At 42.8% G+C, this 22,410-nt stretch overlaps 2 protein-coding genes across 4 annotated transcripts in view; one reads left to right on the top strand and one right to left on the bottom strand.

The window, feature by feature from the left end:
• gkup (glucuronokinase with putative uridyl pyrophosphorylase) overlaps positions 1–11,064 on the top strand; it is a 123,524-nt gene extending 112,460 nt beyond the window's left edge. Inside the window, exon 23 of the mRNA XM_061918741.1 lies at positions 10,653–11,064. Within this exon, the coding sequence (XP_061774725.1) occupies positions 10,653–10,781 (129 nt within the window). The 3' untranslated portion in view covers positions 10,782–11,064. The remainder of the gene's footprint in view (positions 1–10,652) is intronic.
• Positions 11,065–12,094: 1,030 nt separating this feature from the next.
• LOC133564424 (porphobilinogen deaminase-like) overlaps positions 12,095–22,410 on the bottom strand; it is a 41,641-nt gene continuing 31,325 nt past the window's right edge. For all 3 annotated transcript variants that reach the window (XM_061918743.1, XM_061918745.1, XM_061918742.1), the window contains one exon: positions 12,095–13,035. In XM_061918743.1, coding sequence (XP_061774727.1) covers positions 12,862–13,035 — 174 coding nt within the window. In that variant the 3' untranslated portion in view covers positions 12,095–12,861. The remainder of the gene's footprint in view (positions 13,036–22,410) is intronic.

The raw sequence follows: 22,410 nt of genomic DNA on the forward strand, positions 1-22,410 counted from the left end.
TGCAGAAATGCAAGGTTAATTGGTCTCAACTTAACTCAACAGACCTACATACAAGTTTATTTGCTAAGGAATGAACATGGGTAAGCTTTACCTATGCATGTAAAATAGTATGTACGTGTTTCAAACGTGCATTGCATTTACTGTAAGGTTTGCATATACCTATATCAATGTTCTAATGATTTGATCAAAGTACCATGTTGGGTACCACTTTAATTGGTAGAAAAATACATTGCAGTAATAAAGTCATTGATGCTAATTGTATGTATTTCTTCTTAAAACAAGATGCCCCAAAAATCAGCAGCAGACAGGGATTTATTCTTTTCAGTTCTCTGCACATTAGGAGGCCATAATCCAAAATTGCAACATAAGAACTCCTAATTCCAGTATATGGACAGTACTTAGTGAGCAGCTGGAATATAGCATCACGGCAAAGCCCTGTATTCTTTTCTCAAATTAAACAGACACAACATTTGGTTAGTGACTACTGATGACACAGATTATTCAGCTTCTCCTTCTGATGAACCAAATCATCAAGCTTTTCATTTTGATGGGGCGGTTGGTAAAGCGGACGTGCCAGCAACTGCAGGGTTCAACACCCGCTTCTGCCATCCTAGCCACTGCCGTTGTATCCTTGGGCAAGATACTTTACCCACCTGCTCCCAGTGCCACCGACACTGATTTAAATGTTTGACTGATTGATTGATACTTTTATTAGTAGATTGCACAGTACAGTACATATTCCGTACAATTGACCACTAAATGGTAACACCCGAATAAGTTTTTCAACTTGTTTAAGTCGGGGTCCACGTTAATCAATTCATGGTAGCTTAGATATTGGGTTTCACTATGTAAAGCACTTTGATTCACTAGAGAAAAGCGCTACATAATTCACTTCACTTGAAAATGGATTGAATTCATTTCAGAAAAGTTTGAATACAAAATAACAGTTTATAGCAAAAAAGGAATGTACAATTTTGATGCCAGGCCCCTGGACTCATGTTATCAATGAGCACATTTGGAAGGCAGTGAAGAGATTCTTTATATATTTTTTTAAAAGAGTAAATGTCTATCCATCAATCACCAGAAATTACATTGACAGGAAAGGCAACTCAATTGAGTGTCATGGTCATGTCCATTTAACATGTGACAGAGAGCCTGCAATTAACAGCCCAATGGCGGTCAAATGCTGCATCAAAAACACAGATGACTCCTACACACTGGCTGTTTAAAGCGTTTTTTGTCTGGAGACTTGCATGTGCAGGTAGCCACAGAACTGGCGAGGGCATGAGGCAACCCAATGTCTGGAAGGCATCACAGACACACAAGCTTATGGACTTTGGAGATTTAGAGCCAACTCATTTGCGCAATTTGGCCAATCTGCGCAAAGAACAACTAAATAATTATTTGGAATTCGGTTACAAAAATCCTATTGGTTACTTGCAGCTGTTTAAATGCAGATCACCCCACAGAGACATTGGACTGGACAAGTTTTTCTGTCAAACAAAAAAAATGCATGTGTACAAGACCTTCATAGCGAAAACTCACCAGAGAGTATGTTTTGATACAAGTGGATCTTGCCACCGTCACCACGGTGGAAGAGGGGTTAGTGCATCTGCCTCACAATACAAAGGTCCTGAGTAGCCCTGAGTTCAATCCCGGGCTCGGGATCTTTCTGTCTGGAGCTTGCATGATCTCCCCGAGACTGCGTGGGTTGCCTCCGGGTACTCTGGCATCTTCCCACCTCCAAAGACATGCACCTGTGGATAAGTTGATTGGCAACACTAAATTGGCCCAAGTCTGTGAATGTGAGTGTGAATGTTGTCTGTCTATCTGTGTCGGCCCTGCGATGAGGGGGCAACTTGTCCATGGTGTACAACGCCTTCCTTCCGAATGCAGCTGAGATAGGCTCCAGCGACCCTAAAAGGGACAAGCGGTAGAGGATGGATGGATGGAAAACTTACCTATAGTGGGGGTAATTTTATTGCTCGCCATCTGTCCTCCATCAAAGGCCACATGCAGATTTACCCTGCATCCACTGTAAAAGAGATGAGACGCTAGAATACGTACCCCTGTGAGGAGGCTGATGCTTCCACAAACACACACCCAACAGATGAAGATGCTGTGGAAAACTGAAGAGGCCAAGTGGTGGTTCAATCTAAAGAAAAGAAGATGAGTTCTCTCCTTGTACCAGAATGGCTCCATGCAGTTCCACCTGCAAGCCAGAAAAAGGTAAAACTGTAGTTGATTAAAAAAAAAAGAGGAAACAATCAGGACCCCCTTAAAGCCGATAAATCAAAAGTCTCTGAGCTAAAACACTTGTGCATTTGATATATGTCGTCAGAGCTTATGTAGTTATTTCTGTGACAGTATTTGTTTTGAGAAGGTTGTCACTTGCAACAAACACAGCAACCAGTTCCTTGAACTGGTAAAAGCCATTGCCACACAGGGTGTGACCCAACAGATCTACATAGAGAGGGAAAGACTCCTGAAGAAAATATTTCACGCTGTCCATCTAAAATCTGGTATGCTACAAACAGATGCACATTGGAACATCTCGACTGTTTATTTGTTAATACAATGTTCTTCACTATATTGCAATCTAATCAAACGAAGCACAAGGAGGTTGCATTACTCCATTGGTGTCCTCCAGACTTCTGATATCTCCCATTTTGCGACTGCTGTGGAAGAAGGACTCAGCCTTCCTGACTCGGACTTCCTTTGACCAATCAGAAAAGACACCAAACAGGAAATAAAATATGTGCAGGAAGGTTTACCCAGAGTTGGAGGTTGGGAGAACGTATTTGTATTGACACTGACCTTGGCAGCCATTGCTCAGCAACTCCAGTACACAGGGTTCTCTACCAGAGAGGATTCCCTTGGGTGAATTCCCCTCCAACATAGTGCTCCAAAGACAGACCTTCACATTGAGGGCAGTCATTGCTTTTCGGGCAGGCTTGACCCAGAGTGATATTGGACATTATGTATCCTACTGAAAAAAGGCAGCATGTGTCTGGGAACTGTATGACCTGAGAAGTGGTGTACAAGCAGCATGGCAGTAACAACAGAAAACAACTTCCTGATGTACTTTTAGAGGTGATGTCCCTTTCGTTATCGTAATATTTAACTCATAAATGATGGCAACACAATCAATAGTTTCTATGTCAGAAACCAGCAAAAAAAATTGAAAAAATAAATGTAAATATTTTGGTATTGTTTGGACCACAAACGAGACTGTTTTGTTCAGAAATTGAGAATTCCGGTTCGTTCGTGATGTCACTTCCCAAAAACTTAATCGTTACAAATTCAAAAACTATAGCAGCACAATCAATTGGAGAACAGGGGAGATGGGTGACCTTTGATTGACCTATAAAATAATCTTTAATAACTCAGAAACGAAAGCAGCACAAACAACCAATTCAACTGCACAGACCAGCACAAACACATGGGACTAATTTGGGGAAGTTTTGACATAGTTCATTGCTGTTTACATGTTAAAACTTAATTACGTGTTAATAGCATAAAAAACATAAAATGTTAATAACTTAAAAACTATAATAGCAAGACCAAAAATGTTTGCAGCACAAACCAGCAAAAACGAAGCACAAACAAATACAACTATTTTGCCTTATTTTGGACTTAATTTGGAGAATGGGGGGGCTCAGTGACCTTTAAATGACCTATAAAATAATCTTTATTAACTCTGAAACGAAAGCAGCACAAATGAGTGAGACTATTTCATTAGGGGTTTGCGAGGGGCGGGGGCCAACTTCACACTTGTGAGAAACCTGTGTAAAATTAGCTGAAAAAGTTATCATGCTAACCGTTGACAAGTGTCACTGTAAGCTTCGTGGACTCGCAGACTCACAGATAGACACGCAGGAAGCCAATTGTGCAGCGTTAACAAAGGTTTAATGTTTTCCAGTTCTCCAATCGTTTTTCCAGACTTTTCAGTCTCCCCAATCCTCCACTTCCTCCACCTGTGAAATCTAATGACCTGCCAGCTGTGCCTCGCCGTCAGCACATGCCCGATGGTGCTCGCCCTCAGTACCATGGACAGCGGCGGTGACTTTTCCTCCTGCAAGCAGCATTGACTACACCCCCTCCTGCATACCTCCACCGCCAGACTTAGGCCCCGGCATCGTCCGGCCGCGCCTACTCCCCCCGCATGAGTGGGAGAGGAAGTCCGCCACAGCCATCTGCACCCCCGGCCTATGGATCACTCCAAAGTAGGGTTGTAAAGCGAGATAACAACGGTGATCCGCGCGTTGGCCTCTTTCATGCGGTAGAGCTACTGGAGGGGTTTGTGGTCCAAGCAGAGGCTGAACGGGCGTCCAGCAGGTAGTACCGGTGGGCCCCCACCACCCACTGGATGGCGAGGCACTCTCTCTCTACTGTGCTGTATCTGGCCTCTCTTTCCAATAATTTTTTTACTGATATACAGGACCGGGTGGTTGGTTCCCCCCCGCTGCTAGGATAACACAGCTTCCAGCCCTCTGCCCGACGCGTCCGCCTGTAAACGAAATGGTATAGAAAAAACAGGCATGTGCAGTACCGGCTCCTCGCAGAGTGCTTTCCTCACCTTCTCGAATGCCTGCTGGCACTGCTCCATCCACTGGACCAGATCTGGAGCACCTTTTCGGGTGAGGTCAGTTCATGGGCTGGTTCGGTCCGCAAACCGGGGGACGAACCTCCAGTAGTACCCCACCAGCCCAAAAACTGCCACACCTCCTTTTTCGTCCTCTGGGTCAGGCAGGCCGCAACTACCGCGGTTTTGTCTATCTGCGGCCGCACTTGACCTTCCCCCAAGTGGTATCCCAGATATTGTACCTCCCTCCGGTGAGCCGCGCCGCCTCAGGGACTCGAGTACCGCCTCCACTCTCTGCATGTGCGCCGCCCAGTTGTTCCCCTGGATGATGACATCATCCAGATAGGCGGCAGCATATGACGCGTGGGGCCGCAGTACCGGTCCATTAGTCTCTGAAATGTGGCGGGCGCACCGAACAACCCAAACGGAAGGGTCCCAAATTGGTATAAACCTTCAGGAGTGGAGAATGCTGTTTTTTCCTTAGATTCTGGAGACAAGGGAATCTACCAGTAGCCTTTAGTCAAATCCAGTGTCATGAAAAAACGATCAGTGCCCTACCAGTCCAGGAACTCGTCGACCCAGGGCATTGGGTATGTGTCAAAACGTGACACATCATTTACCTTGCGGTAGTCCACGCAGAACCACACAGACTCCTCTATGATAAATAACAATGGGTTATACTTGTATAGCGCTTTTCTACCTTCAAGATACTCAAAGCGCTTTGACCCTATTTCCACATTCACCCATTCACACATACACTCACACACTGAGTGTATGTGTGAACCAGCTCCTCGCTCTCCGCTATGGCCGTCACCATGAAGACAGGCTACGCCTCCTACAACCTTTTAGTAGGTTGAGGTGGTATATTTGGGTTGCCCCACCCCGGTCAGACCGCCTGACCTCATAATCCATGTCACCTAGTCGTCGTGTGACCACAAATGGTCCTTGCCACTTGGCGAGTAATTTGGAGCTGGATGTCGGGAGTTATACAAGTACTTTCTCTCCTGGTCAAAATTGTCGGAGTTAAGTCCCCCTTGTTATACAGGCGCTGCTGACGTTCTTGGGCTTGGAGCCAATTCTAACGTGACAAGTGCCCCAATGTGTGGAGTTTTGCTCTCGAGTCCATGACGTTTTGAATTCCGTTTTTACTGGGGCTTGGACCTTCCTCCCAGCTTTCTTTAACTAGGACCAGCACTCCAGTTTAGACGAGGAAAACCTTGTGGAGGCCTGAGGAACCTCCCGCACTGCAAATAACAGGGGATCTAACCATTTATGCCAATTTAGTTTGTCCTCGTGCACAAACTTCCGGATCAAAAATTTCAAGGTTCTATTCAGCCGTTCTACCAGCCCATCAGTCTGTGGGTGGTAAATACTGGTCCAAATGGATTTGATCCCCAACAATCTGTACAGCTCCTTTTAACGTGCGTGATATAAAGGACTTGCCCTGGTCAGTCAGAATCTCTTTCGGGATTCCAACACGGGAGATAACTTGAAAGAATGCCTGCGCTACACTCTTTGCAGAGATGGAGCACAGCGGTACTGCTTCGGGATAGCGCATTGCGTAATCCACCAGGACTAGCGCAAAGCAATTTTCCTGGGTGCTCGGGTGAAATGGTCTGACAAGGTCCATGCCAATTCGCTCAAACGGGACCTCTATGAGTGGTAATGGCCGCAAAGGGGCTCTAGGGGTGGCCACGGGGTTGACTTGTCAGTCCAGGCAAGCCGCACACCAGCAGCGCACATCTGCCCGAATGCCTGACCAATAGAAACGGACCATTATCCGATTGAGTGTTTTATCATGCCCCATGTGACCGGCCATCGGGTTAAAATGCGCCCCCTGGAAAATCATTTCCCGACGGCAATTTGGCACCAACAATTGGGTGATTTCTTCCCGTGTCTTGAGTGTCACGGCTCACTATGTATAATCTGTCCATAATCAATGCAAAGTGAGGGAAATACCGTGCTATCCCGGGCGAACCCGCAGCCCATCAACAGATATCACTTGGTCCCAGGTCGTGCGCAGAGTGTCATCTCGAGACTGCTCGAGTGGAAAATAGTCCATGGAGCGCCACTGGGGATCCGGGGAAACCTCTTGTGATGCCCCCACCGGTTTCCCTCCCTCCCCGGCAGCATCGGATAATCTTGCGTCGCCGATGAGAACAGCGCGGCTATCCCCTTTCCCTGCCGGTCGTGAATGCCCCCCTGCGCATTGCTCTATTAACCCGTTAAACCCCGGCCAATTTTTTTCCTAAGATCAAGGGGTGTGCCAGGCGCGGACTTACAGCCACCTTCAAACGATGTTTTTCCTCTTTAAAAAATGTTTCCACCAGCACAATAGGGTACTCATGAATATCCCAATGCACACATTTAATCCGCACCTGTGCAACCTTTCTCAATGACCCAGGTCGAACCAAGTTCTGATGGATCATGGACTGGTCGCAGCCCGAATCCACCATCGCTCGGTGTGTACTCCCTTGTATCCTTACCGGTACATAGTACGTCTCTCCTGGCCCGGGGGAGGGCGCTGAAGGGTTGACGACCCGGATCACCTGTCCCAGCTCCATTCTTGGACATTCCCGCTGCAGGTGTCCCAGCCGTCCACAGCTCCAGCACGCCTGCTCAGGCATTCGAGGAGCCATTTGCGGGGGAAACAGCGTGAGTAGGGGCCGGTACCTGAGGAGAAAGCACAGTCTGATTGTTTCGAGGCCTTGGCCACTGCTGGGTCCACTCGGCCGGCAGCGCATGCATCCTGTGCGGCGCTGGAACTGGACGCTCCACTGCCTCCGCGGCCTTTTCCTTTTCTTTTTTTTTTTCTCCTGGCATACCGCCAGGTGGTCCGCCGCTAACGCCACAGCCGCTGCCAAGTCCTGAGGATGGTGTTAACGGACCCATGCTGAGGTCCGCGCCGGGATCGCCTCCATTAATTGCTCCAAGATGACCTGCTCCAATACTTCCTGGACTTTCCCGGTTTGGAGGTATCTCATCGCCGCGTCTCTTAATTGCTGGCCCAAGGCGAAAGGCCGCTCCTCCGGGCAGAGCCGCATTGCCCGGAACCGGCGCCTGTGGTCCTCTTTGGACCCTCACGTCCGGTCCAGTGCCGCCCGTCTCAGGTCTCGGTACCTCACCCGGGTAGTTGGTGGTAGGCTGAGTGCCGCTCACTGGGTTTCTTCCGCCAGCAGCGGTAGCAGCCAAACAGCCTATTCCTCCTCAGGTCACACGCATGCTCCCGCTGTGGCCTCAAACATGTCCAGAAAAGTTTGTGGGTCCTCTGTCTTCGCCATTCGGTGCATCCCCACGGCCGCCAGTGTTTCCTTCGCTGCCGCGGGTGCCCCCTGCGCTGGTCCTCTCCGTCAGTGTTCGCTGTATTTGGCTCTGCTGACCAAACTGTCCCTGCATGGCCTCCCTCTGCTGGTGGTTCGCCGTGGATACCTCCACCAAGAGCTGCCCCAATGCCTCTTAATCGGGCTTGGCGTCGACATTGTTCCTCTCTGTTTTTGTTTTTGGTTGGGCACCAGATGTAAGCTTTGTGTACTTGCGGACTCACAGATATACACACTGGAAGCCAGTTGTGCAGGGTTAACAAAGGTTTAATGTTTACCAGTTCTACAATCGCTACATTTTTCCAGACTTTTCAGTCTCACCAATCCTCCTCTTCCGCTCACTGTTAGAAACAGTGGTTTCACAGGTGGTTACCATGTACCACCTGTGAAATCTAATCACCTGCCATCTGTGTGCTCACTCTCAGTGCCATGGACAGCAGCGGTGACTTTTCCTTCTGCAAGCAGCGCTGACTACGCCCCCTCACACAGTCACATAAGTTATATGACTGGGGTAAACGGTTGCAAAACTAGCTTAAAAAGTTAGCATGTATCACACACCATGTTATATGACCCTAAGATGTACGACTGCGGAATTGGAGAAAAAAAATGTAATTAGCTAAAAAAGTTCAAATGCCAACAGTTAACAAGTGGCACATACCAAGTTATATGACTCTAAGGTACTACTGTGGAATTACAGAAAAAAGTGTCAAAACTGGGTAAGAAGAAATACCAAAATGCAGTATTTGTAGGCGTGAACATAGAAAGTAGCAGAAAGGCTGGCATAAAAAGTTAGCATGCTAGTATAGGAGAAGCTGGCAAAAAAACTAACAGTTAACGTGCATTACTATCAAACTTGCACGACGCCAACGCATACTGAAAAAAAAACATGATTTTTGCAGTGACTAAACACCAGGTGAGGCATAGACACTTTTTTTTCTTTTTTTTTTACTTAAATACATATGTGCAGCTCTAGTCATTGTTGATTTAGGTTGTACATTAGAGTAACAGGAAAAAAAAGGGAGTTATTCGCTTTCAGTTTAGAGAAGTATTTGATCTTGGATACAGTATATAATCCTCTATATTGGCAGACACATTCATTTAATTCAATTTCATTCCAAGAAATGAAACAGTATTTTTGCATCTGACAAAAAAAACCCCACAAATGCTGGCTTACTCTAATAAAAATGCCTTGTTTGTTATAAATACAGTTAAAAAAAAGAAACAAAAAACAGACTGGCTTCTGCTGGAAAGACCTGTGTCTGCTAGCTTGAGCGCCCCCATTTCTCCCAGTGTGGTGAGTCAGAGTACTGCTGAGGCATTGAACTGCAAGTTGACAATATATCGCCCCTTACCTTGAGGCAGAGGTACTTGCTGCCTCATGACCTGCCTTTTCCACGTGGCAATAAGCATGCGCCCCCTCGCACGCACACGCCCAATACACACCGTGTCTGCCTTACTTCTCATCTGCTGCATTGTTTTGTTCAGGACACATGGAATTTCCGCGATTTTGACCATGAAAATTATCAAAATATACAGGAACCATGCCTAAATCAAATTGAAAGCATAAACCAAAAGAGAAATATTAAAACTTCCATCCATCCATTTTCTACCGCTTATTCTCTTTTGGGTTGCTGAGCGCTGGTGCCTATCTCAGCTACAATCGGGCGTAGAAAATGGACAAGTATATTAAAACTTGTTTTATTTTATTACTTCGTTTTGGAACATCTCATGGTTAAGCCACCTGGTGGCAGGTGAGGCACTGCCTCACTTGCCTCCCCTGACAGCACGTCACTGCCCTGTTGTGTGCCCATTGGACTTTTAGTTACGGCCCTGTACAAACACTAGACTCAGACACCTGAGCGGAGGGGCTGTCAGTGACTTAACAGGACTTCATGTAATTAGATTACCTGCCACCATTACACAATGACACAGCAGTATGTGTAGAATTTGTTGAAAAAGCTCATGTCAAACAGTCTGATTGTGGCCAAACGCTTCGAGATATCAACCTTTTGAATACAGAGTGAGCTCCTAAAGGCTTTGGAGAATGTTCCGGTGTTCTAAGACTTTCAATAATTATAAAAATGGCAAGTTTTTTTTCTTTCATTTTGATTTGTAAAGCTTCAAGTGGGTTTTCTTTATGATAGAGGGAAAAAAGGCTTCACATGCGGTAGATGTCACTTCCTGTTGCAGACACTGTCATATTACTTTGAGGATACATCGATCCCTCTGTGCTAAGAAAGCACAGCCTGTAAGTTGCGCAACTGAATATCTTAGTTGTTCATGTTAGCATTTAAGCTAGTTACGAGCTAGCGCTAGCTTGCTTTTGCAGTTAAAGACCATTGTCATCTGTCCATGAGTTTGTCAAAGTGTGTTTATCAATCAACTTTTAACGTAAAATTTTATTTAAAACAGTAATACTAACCGTCGGGAGTTAAGTCCCTATTTAATATTCTTCTTTCCATGTGCGCATGTTGTTGTATTTGTCACACAAAATGTTTTTGCCATACGATAACCGACACTGTGACAAACCTATGGCAAAAATTTTCAGCGAAAACTGAATTATACAAAAAGTAGGGCATACCAAAATCGAGGCAGACCAATACTATTTAATTTTGATACAGAAAATGCCTCAATACTGGGCTTAATAAAAGTCATTAAAGAATTGAAAACCTCCAATTACGGTAGTACAGTTTCTAACGGAGGAGTGGTATTCTGTTGTCTGATGCAGCTTGTGCTTGGGTTACCAGGTGGAGATGAGGCAAGCATTTCAGGAGGCCGGCTGTGTCTTCTGTGTCATCAGTCCTTACAACCCAACAACCAGCACGGTCAGCAGTCAGCTGTCAAATCATTCTGCTCCAAGACTCAAGTACGAGTAATGTAAAAGAGTTTACTACATCAGAACTATTGTTTGTTTAATCATGAACTGGTTAATATTTGAATACTGTTTTTTTAATCAAGTCATAAGAAAGTTACTGTTTTCTGAGGAGTATTTTATTAGCTAGTGGAAAAATTACAATGTTGATGAGCAAATGTGTCTTAATCAGACGAGAATGTAAACGTCAGTTATTGTACAGCAGAATTGACATGATTTCTACTGTAATCCATATGATCCTACATACAAACTATCTTTTGTACACAAATTAAAAACATTGGTATTAACTTTTTGTGTCATGCATAAAATGAATTTGTAATTAGCATCCCAAATAAATGTTGCGTTAGCATAATTTTGTACTAGCCGAAAGTATGTGTGCATTCATATTGGTGGCTAATAAGTTGTGAATTGAATGATTCTGTTACCTAATTTACAAAAAAAATATCCTTCTCCGGACTCCATCTCACTCAAGAAAAAACACAGATTGTTTTTGATATAGACACTCTAAGCTCAGTGGCCACATAGCTCCAAGAACATTCTGTTCGAAACCTCTTAATGCTGAGGTACTATTAGTTTTTTTGTAAGTTTTGTCTTAGTCTCATGTGAACAGCATGACGACAAGGATTGTTTGAATGTCATTTCCAATTGAACCAGGACGTATATTGGTCGATTCATGACCTAATTTATGTTACCTTTGGTTCTCTGCCAATGCCAAATCAGAGGACCTCCAACCTCTACAGTCATTGTCTAAGTTTTTTTTAGAGATTTGACTACTAAAAAAAACCCTTAGTCGAATACGGATCTACAAATTTTACTTCAGTGGTTCTTTTGGTGACTTTTTATGTCTGATGCTTGAAATGTCAATACTGGGGGACGTTAAAAACTGGATTCCATATTGGCACCAAAAACTCCTTTTTCCCCCACAGTTACCAACTGTGGTAAAAAAGGAGTTTCCTCCCACAGCTAAATGACGACAGACTCTGCTACCTGCAACAAGTGCTTGATGGTGATATTGAATAAGTAACGTCTTGTAAGTAATGCAGGGTCCCGCTAGAAGTAGACAATGGTGGTGAATAATGGGTTCTCAGTTCTCACTGTACTGGCAGCTGCAAATGAAGACAGTTTGTTTTGACTTTTTTATTAAATAAAATGATAATCAATCACTTTGCTCCGACCTATTTCTAGATCAGGGCTTTTGGAAAAAGACTTTGCATTAGACGCTCATTGATCTGAAGTCTCAAGTGACACCAAAGATGCCAGATTAGGTCATCTGCACAAAGTATATTTCTCATAATGATTGATCAAAAGATACAAAAATTAGATAGGGCACACTTTTTATTTGCATTTTGTTCCTTTAACAGCAATGCTCACACATACACTCAATATTTTCTCACTAGCTCATCTATGTATCAATAGTTAAACTGTACAAAGTTAAGCAAACACAATACAATAAAGAGAAGGAAAGTAAAACTAAATGTATGACGCTATGGTCCGAGTGAAGTAGGACAGCCACTGAAAAAAGTGATACATGTAAGGCAAATACTTGTTTTTTCATAAAGCAGTAATAAAATCAAAGAAATATATAGATAATTATTAATGTAAATTCAGACATTACAACAATCTCTGATATCAGTAAGTTGCAAAATGACTCATTTATTTCACATTCTGTTTCTTGATAACTTAATTTTTCTTAAAAAAGCAAAGCTAAAAGGTGGAATATTTGTAAGTGAGTTTACCAAAAGCAGCAGCCATGATTACTAAATGTGGTCATTACAGACCGAGCTTGTATTTTTCGTTTGCAATTCCTAAAAGTACGTGGAAAACTGTGGTCCGTCATCAAAAGTCCATCTTCAATGAAGAGGACCCGCAGTTTCTCTTCAAAAGACAAATGTTGCAGAGACTTAAAATTTTGATTGTACGGTTGGTTTCCCAGTGAAAAAATGGTTAGTTTCACAAGCTTTTTGGCACAACAGCCCAGATTACTGCAAAAGACTAAAATAGGCTTCAAGCGGATACCATCTCAAGAACCGGAAATATTGCTTACTGCCTTTATTGCATGAGTACCATCAAGCCCTGACTAACAATTATCTGGCATCATTTTGCTGTCTGGCCGCTGTCAGGATCTCCTTTGCTCCTTTGCTTAGCAGTAATTTGGCCAAATCAATACCCAGCCGCTCAGCCTTGTCCTGAGATTCCCCGTCGACCTTGACGGTTGTGACGCCCACTCGCTGGCATGGCACGTCCACCTCCTCTTGGCACTGGCACACAAGTTCAACAATGTCAACATGTGTTCAATCAAACCCCAGGTAAGGCACATCAGTTTAAGGAGGAACATGCAGAATATTTGAGGGTATAGACCAGGAAAATCTCTGCCCATTTTGAGTTCGTGCACAAAAAAAACAAAATCTAGAGCTTGACTCTACTATCGGCAGTTTCTAGATGTTTTTTGAGAGGGCTTTATGGACGGAAAAGAGGGCCTCCCATTGACTCCATTGCAAGCAGACTTTTATTCCCGAATTTGAATGCATTAAAATAGAAAAGCATACGTCTTCTTGTCTTACAAACCCCGTTTCCATATGAGTTAAGAAATTGTCTTACAAACCCCGTTTCCATATGAGTTAAGAAATTGTGTTAGATGTAAATATAAACGAAATACAATGATTTGCAAATAATTTTCAACCCATATTCAGTTGAATACGCTACAAAGGCAACATATTTGATGTTCAAACTGATAAACATTTTTTTTTTTTGCAAATCATTAACTTTTGGATTTGATGCCAGCAAATAAGTTAGGAAAGCTGGCAATAAATACTGATAAAGTTGAGGAATGCTCATCAAACACTTATTTAGAACATCCCACAGGTGTACAGGCTAATTGGGGAAGAGGTGGGTGCCATGATTGGGTATAAAAACAATTTCCCAAAAAATGCTCAGTCTTTCACAAGAAAAGATGGGGTGAGGTACACCCCTGTGTCCACAACTGCGTGAGCAAATAGTTTAAGAACGTTTCTCAGAGTGCAATTGCAAGAAATGTAGGGATTTTACATCGACGGTCCATAATATCATCAAAAGGTTCAGTGAATCATAGGGGTGTAACGGTACACAAAAATTGGGTTTGGTATGTACCTCGGTTTAGAGGTCACGGTTCGGTTCATTTTCGGTACAGTAAGAAAACAACAAAATATACACTTTTTGGGTATTTATTTACCAAATTTGTAAACAATGGCTTGATCCTTTTAACATTGGGAACACTATAATAATTCTGCCCACGTTAATCCACATTAAACTGCCTCAAGTTGTTGCTTAGATGCAATAAAATGACACAACTTTTCTTCTACATATAAAAAGTGTAACATTAAACAGTTTCAAGTCAACTCATCATGCTTAATTTATTACAGCATTGAGGAAGCCTGTAGTTGATTTTTATTATGTAAATGTTATATTTTTATCAACATGTGATAGCATGGACCCTGCCATTCAAATCTAGGCTGCTACATTACTAATGATTCGTGTAGCTGAAAATCCATCCCTGAACACCATGGAGTTTATGTAGGTTTTATGATGCACTTAAATTATTTTATACACTATCAGAGACAGAAACTCTTCATTTAACATAATGTCCTTTTTTGTTGCTTCAACACACCTCAATCAACACTGTCCGTAACACGCACACACACACACACACACACACACCGCAAAATGAGTTAACGTTTCGCTAAAAGCTAACTAGCCTTCACCTAAAGCCAGGACTGCGAGTGAGCTGAGCTGCAGTTTGTTTCTAGAAGGTCAACGGGCTCATAGTGATGTTTAGAAAGTAGTTGGCTTGGAATATAATTTGGGCAGAGTGCGTTGCTCCACTGCTAAAGACCTATCTGTTCGACATCGACACTGAAGCCCTGACGACATCCGCTCTGAATACGCATTGCTGATTGGCTTTGTATGTAACCAATCAGATGGTTCTGTGGGCGGGACAATGCAGGGTGCTGTGTACAGACAGAGGCAGAAGGGAGCGGAGCAGCTTGTTAAGACTTTAGCATAGGCGGCTACTTCATATGTACGTGTTGAACTCGTTCGGTATTGCTCCGCACCGAACCGAAAACCCCGTACCGAAACGGTTCAATACAAATACACGTACCGTTACACCCCTAGAGAATCAGTAGATATCACTTCACCTAAGCAGCATGGCCGGAGACCAAGATAGAATGATCGTGACTTTGATCCCTCAGACGGCACTGTATCAAAAACCAACTTCAATCTCTTACGAATATCACCTCATGGGCTCAACAACACTTCAGAAAACCACTGTCACTAAATACAGTTTGTCGCTACATCTCTAAGTGCAAGTTAAAGCTCTACTATGCAAAGCGAAAGCCATTCATCAACAACATCCAGAAACGCCGCCGGCTTCTCTGGGCCCGGGATCATCTAAGATGGACTTAATGCAAAGTGGAAAAGTGTTCTGTGGTCTGACACAAGTTCACATTTCAAGTTGTTTTTGGAAATATTCGACATTGTGTCATCCGGAGCAAAGGGGAAGCGAACCATCCAGACTGTCATCGATGCAAAGTTCAAAAGCCAGCATCTGTGATGGTATGGGGGTGCATTAGTGCCCAAGGCATGAGTAACTTACAACATCTGTGAAGGCACCATTAATGCTGAAAGCTACATACAGGTTGTGGAATAACATGCTGCCATCTAAGCGCTGTTTTTTTTCATGAACGCCCCTGCTTATTTCAGCAAGACAATGCCAAGCCACATTCAGCATGTGTTACAACAGCGTGGCTTCGTAAAAAAAGAGTGTGGGTACTTTCTTGGCCCGCCTGCAGTCCAGAACTGTCTCCCATCAAAAATGTGTGGCACATTATGAAGCGTAAAATATCACAGCGGAAACCCCGGACTTTTGAAACATAAAACAAGAATGGGAAAGAATTCCACTTTCAAAGCTTCAAAAATAAGTTTCCTCAGTTCCCAAATGCTTATAGAGTGTTGTTAAAAGAAAAGGTGATGTAACACAGTGGTGAACATGCCCTTTCCCAACTACTTTGGCACGTGTTGCAGCCATGAAATTCCAAGTTCATTATTATTTGCACAAAAAAAAATTAAGTTTATGAGTTTGAACATCAAATATCTTGTCTTTATAGTGCATTCAACTGAATATGGGTTAAAAAGGATTTGCTAATCATTGTATTCCGTTTATATTTACATCTAACACAATTTCCCAACTCATATGGAAATGGGGTTTGTGCAGTTCATCTTTACAAATTAAAGTTAAAAAGCTTACATGTAAATGGCATGCGCATGGATTGATTGATTGATAATTAATTTTGGCGGTACCTACTGTAAAAGCAAAACAATTAAAAACTTGTCACTGACCAAATATTTATAGACTGTGTTTGCAAAACGACAAAATTTACAGCAAATGATGCGGGAAAAAAATCGATTTGAATACGAATCGCGATTCTCACGTTGTGCGATTCAGAATCTATTATTTTTAAAGATATCCATTTTTTTTTTTTTAATCAATCCAACAAAACAATACACAGCAATACCATAACAATGCAATCCAATTCCAAAACCAAACCTGACCCAGCGGTATCAATATTAGTTATAATTTCAGCATATCAGTGATTAAAAATCCTTCATTGACATTATCATTAGACATTTATAAAAATTGGAAAAAAAAGAACAATAGTGTTTCAGTGGCTTACACTTGCATCGCATCTCATAAGCTTGACAACACAGTGTGTCCAATGTTTACACAAAGATAAAATAAGTCATATTTTTGGTTCGTTTAATAGTTAAAACAAATTTACATTATTGCAATCAGTTAATAAAACATTGTCCTTTACAATTATAAAAGCTTTTTTTTTTTAAATCTAGTACTCTGCCAGCATGTCAGCAGACTGGGGTATATCCTGCTGAAATCCTATGTATTGGATGAATACAGAATCGTTTTGAATCAGAAAAATATAGTTTTTGAATCGAGAATCGCGTTGAATCTAAAAAAAAAAAAAATCGATATATAATCAAATCGCGACCCCAAGAATCGATATTGAATTGAATCGTGGGACACCCAAAGATTCGCAGGCCTAATGTTGACAAAAAAATAGTGGTTTTGATCTAGAGTACCATTGAATGCTCGCTGTAGCTGTTGCGAAAAAAGCTAAGTATCGTTTAATGTGCTTCTAATTGCTTTACAGCTATCTGTACTCCTTCCCAAACATACTTCGTAGTCTTATTTAACTTGCAAATCACTCAATCTCTGTCTCATCACCCCTCTCTCAGCTGGCTAGCTGCTAAGCTAACAAAGCTAGTGCGGAAAAAGGCGGCGTCGGTCTGAAATCTGCTCCGCGCACGTCGTGACCAATTCCCCTAAGACAGCAAGAACTTCACTAGGTGAAAGAAATACTGTTGAGTATGGCTCCCTGCTTCGTGCACCATTCTCATGGTTAGGTTGGCTCTGCTAGAGGGCCGTGTCCGCCAGTTAGAGCAGAGTAATCTTGTAACTTTACACATCTGCTAGCGTTAGCGAAAGCGAGCTAACTAGCCCAGTTTATTGCAGTCCTAAGCAGCCTATAAGCAACGGTGAACCGGTTGAGACGCATAATAGGTTTAGCCCTTTAGCTAGTCCACACTTTAGTCATAGGGAATCCATTCACCCGAAACACAAAGCTTGGGAAATCAGCCACAATTAAGTGTATTCCCGGGACCAGAGCACCTGACATTGAAGCTAATCTTTGGGAGCTAACTCACAACAGGCCTAGTAAACACGTACGACAGGCTAATCGCACCACTAGCTATGTGGACATAGGTGTACACGTTGGCTCCAATGACACTAGGCTGCGACAGTCAGAGATTAAAGTTAAAGTACCAATGATTGTCACACACACTAGGTGTGGTGAAATTTGTCCTCTGCATTTGACCCATCCCCTTGATCACCCCCTGGGAAGTGAGGGGAGCAGTGGGCAGCAGCGGTGCCGCGCCCGGGAATCATTTATGGTGATTTAACCCCCAATTCCAACCCTTGATGCTGAGTGCCAAGCAGGGAGGCAAGGGGTCCCATTTTTTTATAGTCTTTGGTATGACTCGGCCGGGGTTTGAACTCACAACGTACCGATCTCAGGGCGGACACTCTAACCATTAGGCCACTGAGCCCTAGAAACAAAGCTATTACTTGTAATCTCGCTAAAAAGATGTCCAGGCACCGAGTACTTGTCTCTTCCCCCTGCCTGCGAGAGGCAATGATGAGAGATATAGCAGATTAGTCTCGCTTAACAAGTGGCTGGCTAGTTTTTGTAGACAACGGGCACTAACGTTTTTTGATAATTGGCCCTCTTTCTGGGGCAAACCGGGCCTGCTGATGAGGGACGGCCTTCATCCTATCCGGGAACGTGCCATCATCCTGTCAAGGAACATAGATTATTGTTTGAGTCACACTAGAGCAAGCCCGGTCACAGGCAATTACAGTGTCTGTTCGTCCGGGTGAGGAGTCAGTTTAGCTAGAACTAGCCAGCCCCAGGCTGGAAAATCCCTGCACACATAGCATTTCTCCTAGAATACACAACTCACATAATGTTTCTTCTGCGTTGACAGTGCCAGAGGTGAACATGCTAAGGTGGCAAATTATGATGCGTTCAGTGTATCGCAGCACCAAGCAAACAATCTGAAGATTCCTGTCTTATCAATTCCTAGATATGGTCAAAATAAACGCAACATTATTAGTATTACTACTACGGATATCTTTAACAAAGATTCCTCAAAACAGCCCACTACCTATAATATGGGCTTTTTAAAAATAAGATCGTCTCCTAAAACGTTGAGTTAATGAGGTCATTAGAGACAACAATCTTAACGTCATTGGTCTCAGCGAAACCTGGCTCAAACCAGGCAATTTTTTTGCGCTGAACGAGGCATCTCTTCTGAATTATACGAATGCACATATTGTTCGTCCCCTTAAAAGGGGTGGGGGGTGGGGGGCACACTCATATATACAATGAAAACCTTAACCTTACCCCTAACCTAAGTAATAAATATAAATCATTTGAGGTGCTTACTATGAAGCCTGTCGCACCGCTACCTCTCTACCTGGCTGTTATCTACCGCCCTTCTGAGCCCTATTCGGACTTTATCAGTAAATTCTCACAGTTCGTCGCTGAGCTAGTGACGCACGCCAACAATATAATTAGAATGGGGGACTTTAATATCCATATGAATACCCCATCAAACCCTCCGTGCGTGGCACTCCAGACTTTGATAGTTGGGGTCTTACACAAATAATAAATCAATCAATCAATGTTTAATTATGAACACACGTATTGCAAAGATACAATAGACCTACTGCTGTCAGGGGTGTCACCACCTCCAAAGTTATGATACTTCCGTATACTAAGTAATGTCTGATCATTACCTTATAAAATTCGAAGTTCTGACTCATTGTCAACAAACTAATAATAATCACTGTTTTAGCAGTCGCAACATTAATGCTATTACAACGATGACTCTTGCTGGCCTACTGTCTTCAGTAATGACACCATTCCCAAATTATGTGGGCTCTATTGATAACCTTACTAACAACTTTAACGACGCCCTGCTCAAAACCTTTGATAATATAGCACCGCTAAAGCTAAAAAGGGCCCCTAAAAGGCATACACCATGGTTTACAGAAGAAACTAGAGCTCTTAAATTATCATGTAAAAAAATGGAACGCAAATGGCGCACGACTGAACTTGAAGTGCACCATCAAGCATGGAGTGATAGTTTAATAATTTATAAACGCATGCTTACCGTCAGAGGTGTGGACTCGAGTCACATGACTTGGACTCGAGTCAGACTCGAGTCATGAATTTGATGACTTTAGACTCGACTTGACAAAATGTAAAAAGACTTGCAACTCGACTTAGACTTTAACATCAATGACTTGTGACTTGACTTGTAGAAGAATCCAGGTTTATACTGCCGTGTTTTTATCCATCCATCCATTTTCTACCGCTTATTCCCTTTCGGGGTCGCTGGCGCCTATCTCAGCTACAATCGGGCGGAAGGCAGGGTACACCCTGGACAAGTCGCCACCTCATCGCAGGGCCAACACAGATAGACAGACAACATTCACACTCACATTCACACACTAGGGCCAGGCTCGGGATCTTTCTATGTGGAGTTTGCATGTTCTCCCCGTGAATGCGTGGGTTCCCTCCGGGTACTCCGGCTTCCTCCCACTTCCAAAGACATGCACCTGGGGATAGGTTGATTGGCAACACTAAATTGGCCGTGTTTTTATTTTGAACCTTATTTTGCACTGAACAGTAAAGCCTGGAATATACTCTCGTGTCGCATAGTTTGTGTCAGTGAATGGCTATAAATGAACCAAGCTACGTGATGCGAGAGTATAGTCCAGACTCCATTAAAGCTGTGTAACTAGACAGTACGTATGTTGCTATTGTTTCATGCTGCTCAACAATAATGATGAAGATGATGAACAGACAGACATACACTACATCCGGAAGACACTTTTTTCACATTTCTGTTATATTAGAGTTTTATTCCAAAATGAATAAATGCAGTATTGTCTTCAACATTCTACACACAATACCCCATAATAACAATGTTAAAATGTTTTGTTTTGTTGTAAATACTTTCTGTATGTACTGTAAGACAACAGACACTTTTTTCACAGAAACTACCCCTTAAATGTTATGTAAACAAAAACGGTCGGCCAAGCATGTCAGCGTCAGCTTAGAGAGTATGTCATATTAAGAATGACACAATGCGTCATGATTTGATGAATAGGTTGACAAACGGAATGAACTTCTGCGAGTTGCAATGTTTGAGTTTGTGTTTACTTGGAACATCCATTGTGTCACTTCCAGAGGTGAGTAGTTACGTGCTACATGTACGCTGTTACAGTAACTCTTTGAATTAAACGTTTGTCGGTGTGGTATTAATAACCAGTTTCACTTTCACGTGAATATTTTTGTGAAGAAGAAACCCTACTTTTACGCCAATCACTATATTTCTTTTTATCTATTGATTACAGCTTGCAAAGACGTATTGTTTTGGTTTGTCAGAGAAACGTGAGAGCCAGTGCTGTCACATGACTCTGTTTCCCCCATCCAACGTAAGCACTAGTGGCGTTTGACTCCATTCCACCAATCAAGCAAAGCCGAGCAGTCACATGACTACACTCACGCTATCTGAGTCCTCTCACTATAAAAAGTGACACATTGATGTTGGAAGGCAGCGCACCGCTTTAATCAATGTTTACTTCACAAACTACGAAAAAGACCAATGTCCTGTGATCTCTGTAAGTAGAAATGTTTACATTTCAGCCTGAAAAAAATTCACTTCCAACTGTAGAAAACAAGCCCTTCAGATCCTCCTACTTAGTGCATTTTTTAAATCATTTCTCCATCATTTCTTACCGCGTCCAACCTCTGCAGAAATGTCACACTGAACATGTAGTTTAGCAATCCTAACACATTTAAAGCCTTTGCCATCAGCAGGTAAACGTCATAGTAAACGTCTGACAGCAGATTTGGACAGTCGTTTTAAATGTTTTATCAGGTGATGAAAAGCCTTTTTGAGTTTAAACTTAAATACAAACCCTGTTTCCATGAGTTGGGAAATTGTGTTACATGTAAATATAAACGGAATACAATGACTTGCAAATCCTTTTCAACCCATATTCAATTGAATGCCCTCCAAAGACAAGATATTTGATGTTCAAACTCATAATTTTTTTTTTTTTTTTTGCAAATAACTAACTTAGAATTTCATGGCTGCAACACGTGCCAAAGTAGTTGGGAAAGGGCATGTTCACCACTGTGTTACATCACCTTTTATTTTAACAACACTCAAACTTTTGGGAACTGAGGAAACTAATTGTTGAAGCTTTGAAAGTGGAATTCTTTCCCATTCTTGTTTCATGTAGAGCTTCAGTCGTTCAACAGTCCGGGGTCTCCGCTGTCGTATTTTACGCTTCATAATGCGCCACACATTTCCAATGGGAGACAGGTCTGGACTGCAGGCGGGCCAGGAAAGTACCCGCACTCTTTTTTTACGAAGCAACGCTGTTGTAACACGTGTTGAATGTGGCTTGGCATTGTCTTGCTGAAATAAGCAGGGGTGTCCATGAAAAAGACGGCACTTAGATGGCAGCATATGTTGTTCCAAAACCTGTATGTACCTTTCAGCATTAATGGTGCCTTCACAGATGTGTAAGTTACCCATGCCTTGGGCACTAATGCACCCCCATACCATAACAGATGCTGGCTTTTGAACTTTGCGTCGATAACAGTCTGGATGGTTTGCAAAAAGAATTTGAAATGTGGACTCTTCAGACCAAAGAACACTTTTCCAATCCATATTAGATGATCTCTGGCCCAGAGAAGCCAACAGCGTTTCTAGTTGTTAATGATAAATGGCTTTCGCTTTGCATAGTAGCGCATCAACTTGCCCTTACAGATGTAGCGACAAACTGTATTTAGTAGGGGCGTAACCTTACACAAAAATGTTGTTTCGGTAAGTACCTCGGTTCAGAGGTCACGGTTGGGTTCATTTTCGGTACAGTAAGAAAACAAAATATAAATGTTTTGGTTAATTACCAAATTTGCTAAATCTTCCACCAAAAACATTTT

This window comes from Nerophis ophidion, linkage group LG13, assembly GCF_033978795.1.
Source record: "Nerophis ophidion isolate RoL-2023_Sa linkage group LG13, RoL_Noph_v1.0, whole genome shotgun sequence".
Classification (NCBI taxonomy): Eukaryota; Metazoa; Chordata; class Actinopteri; order Syngnathiformes; family Syngnathidae; genus Nerophis; species Nerophis ophidion.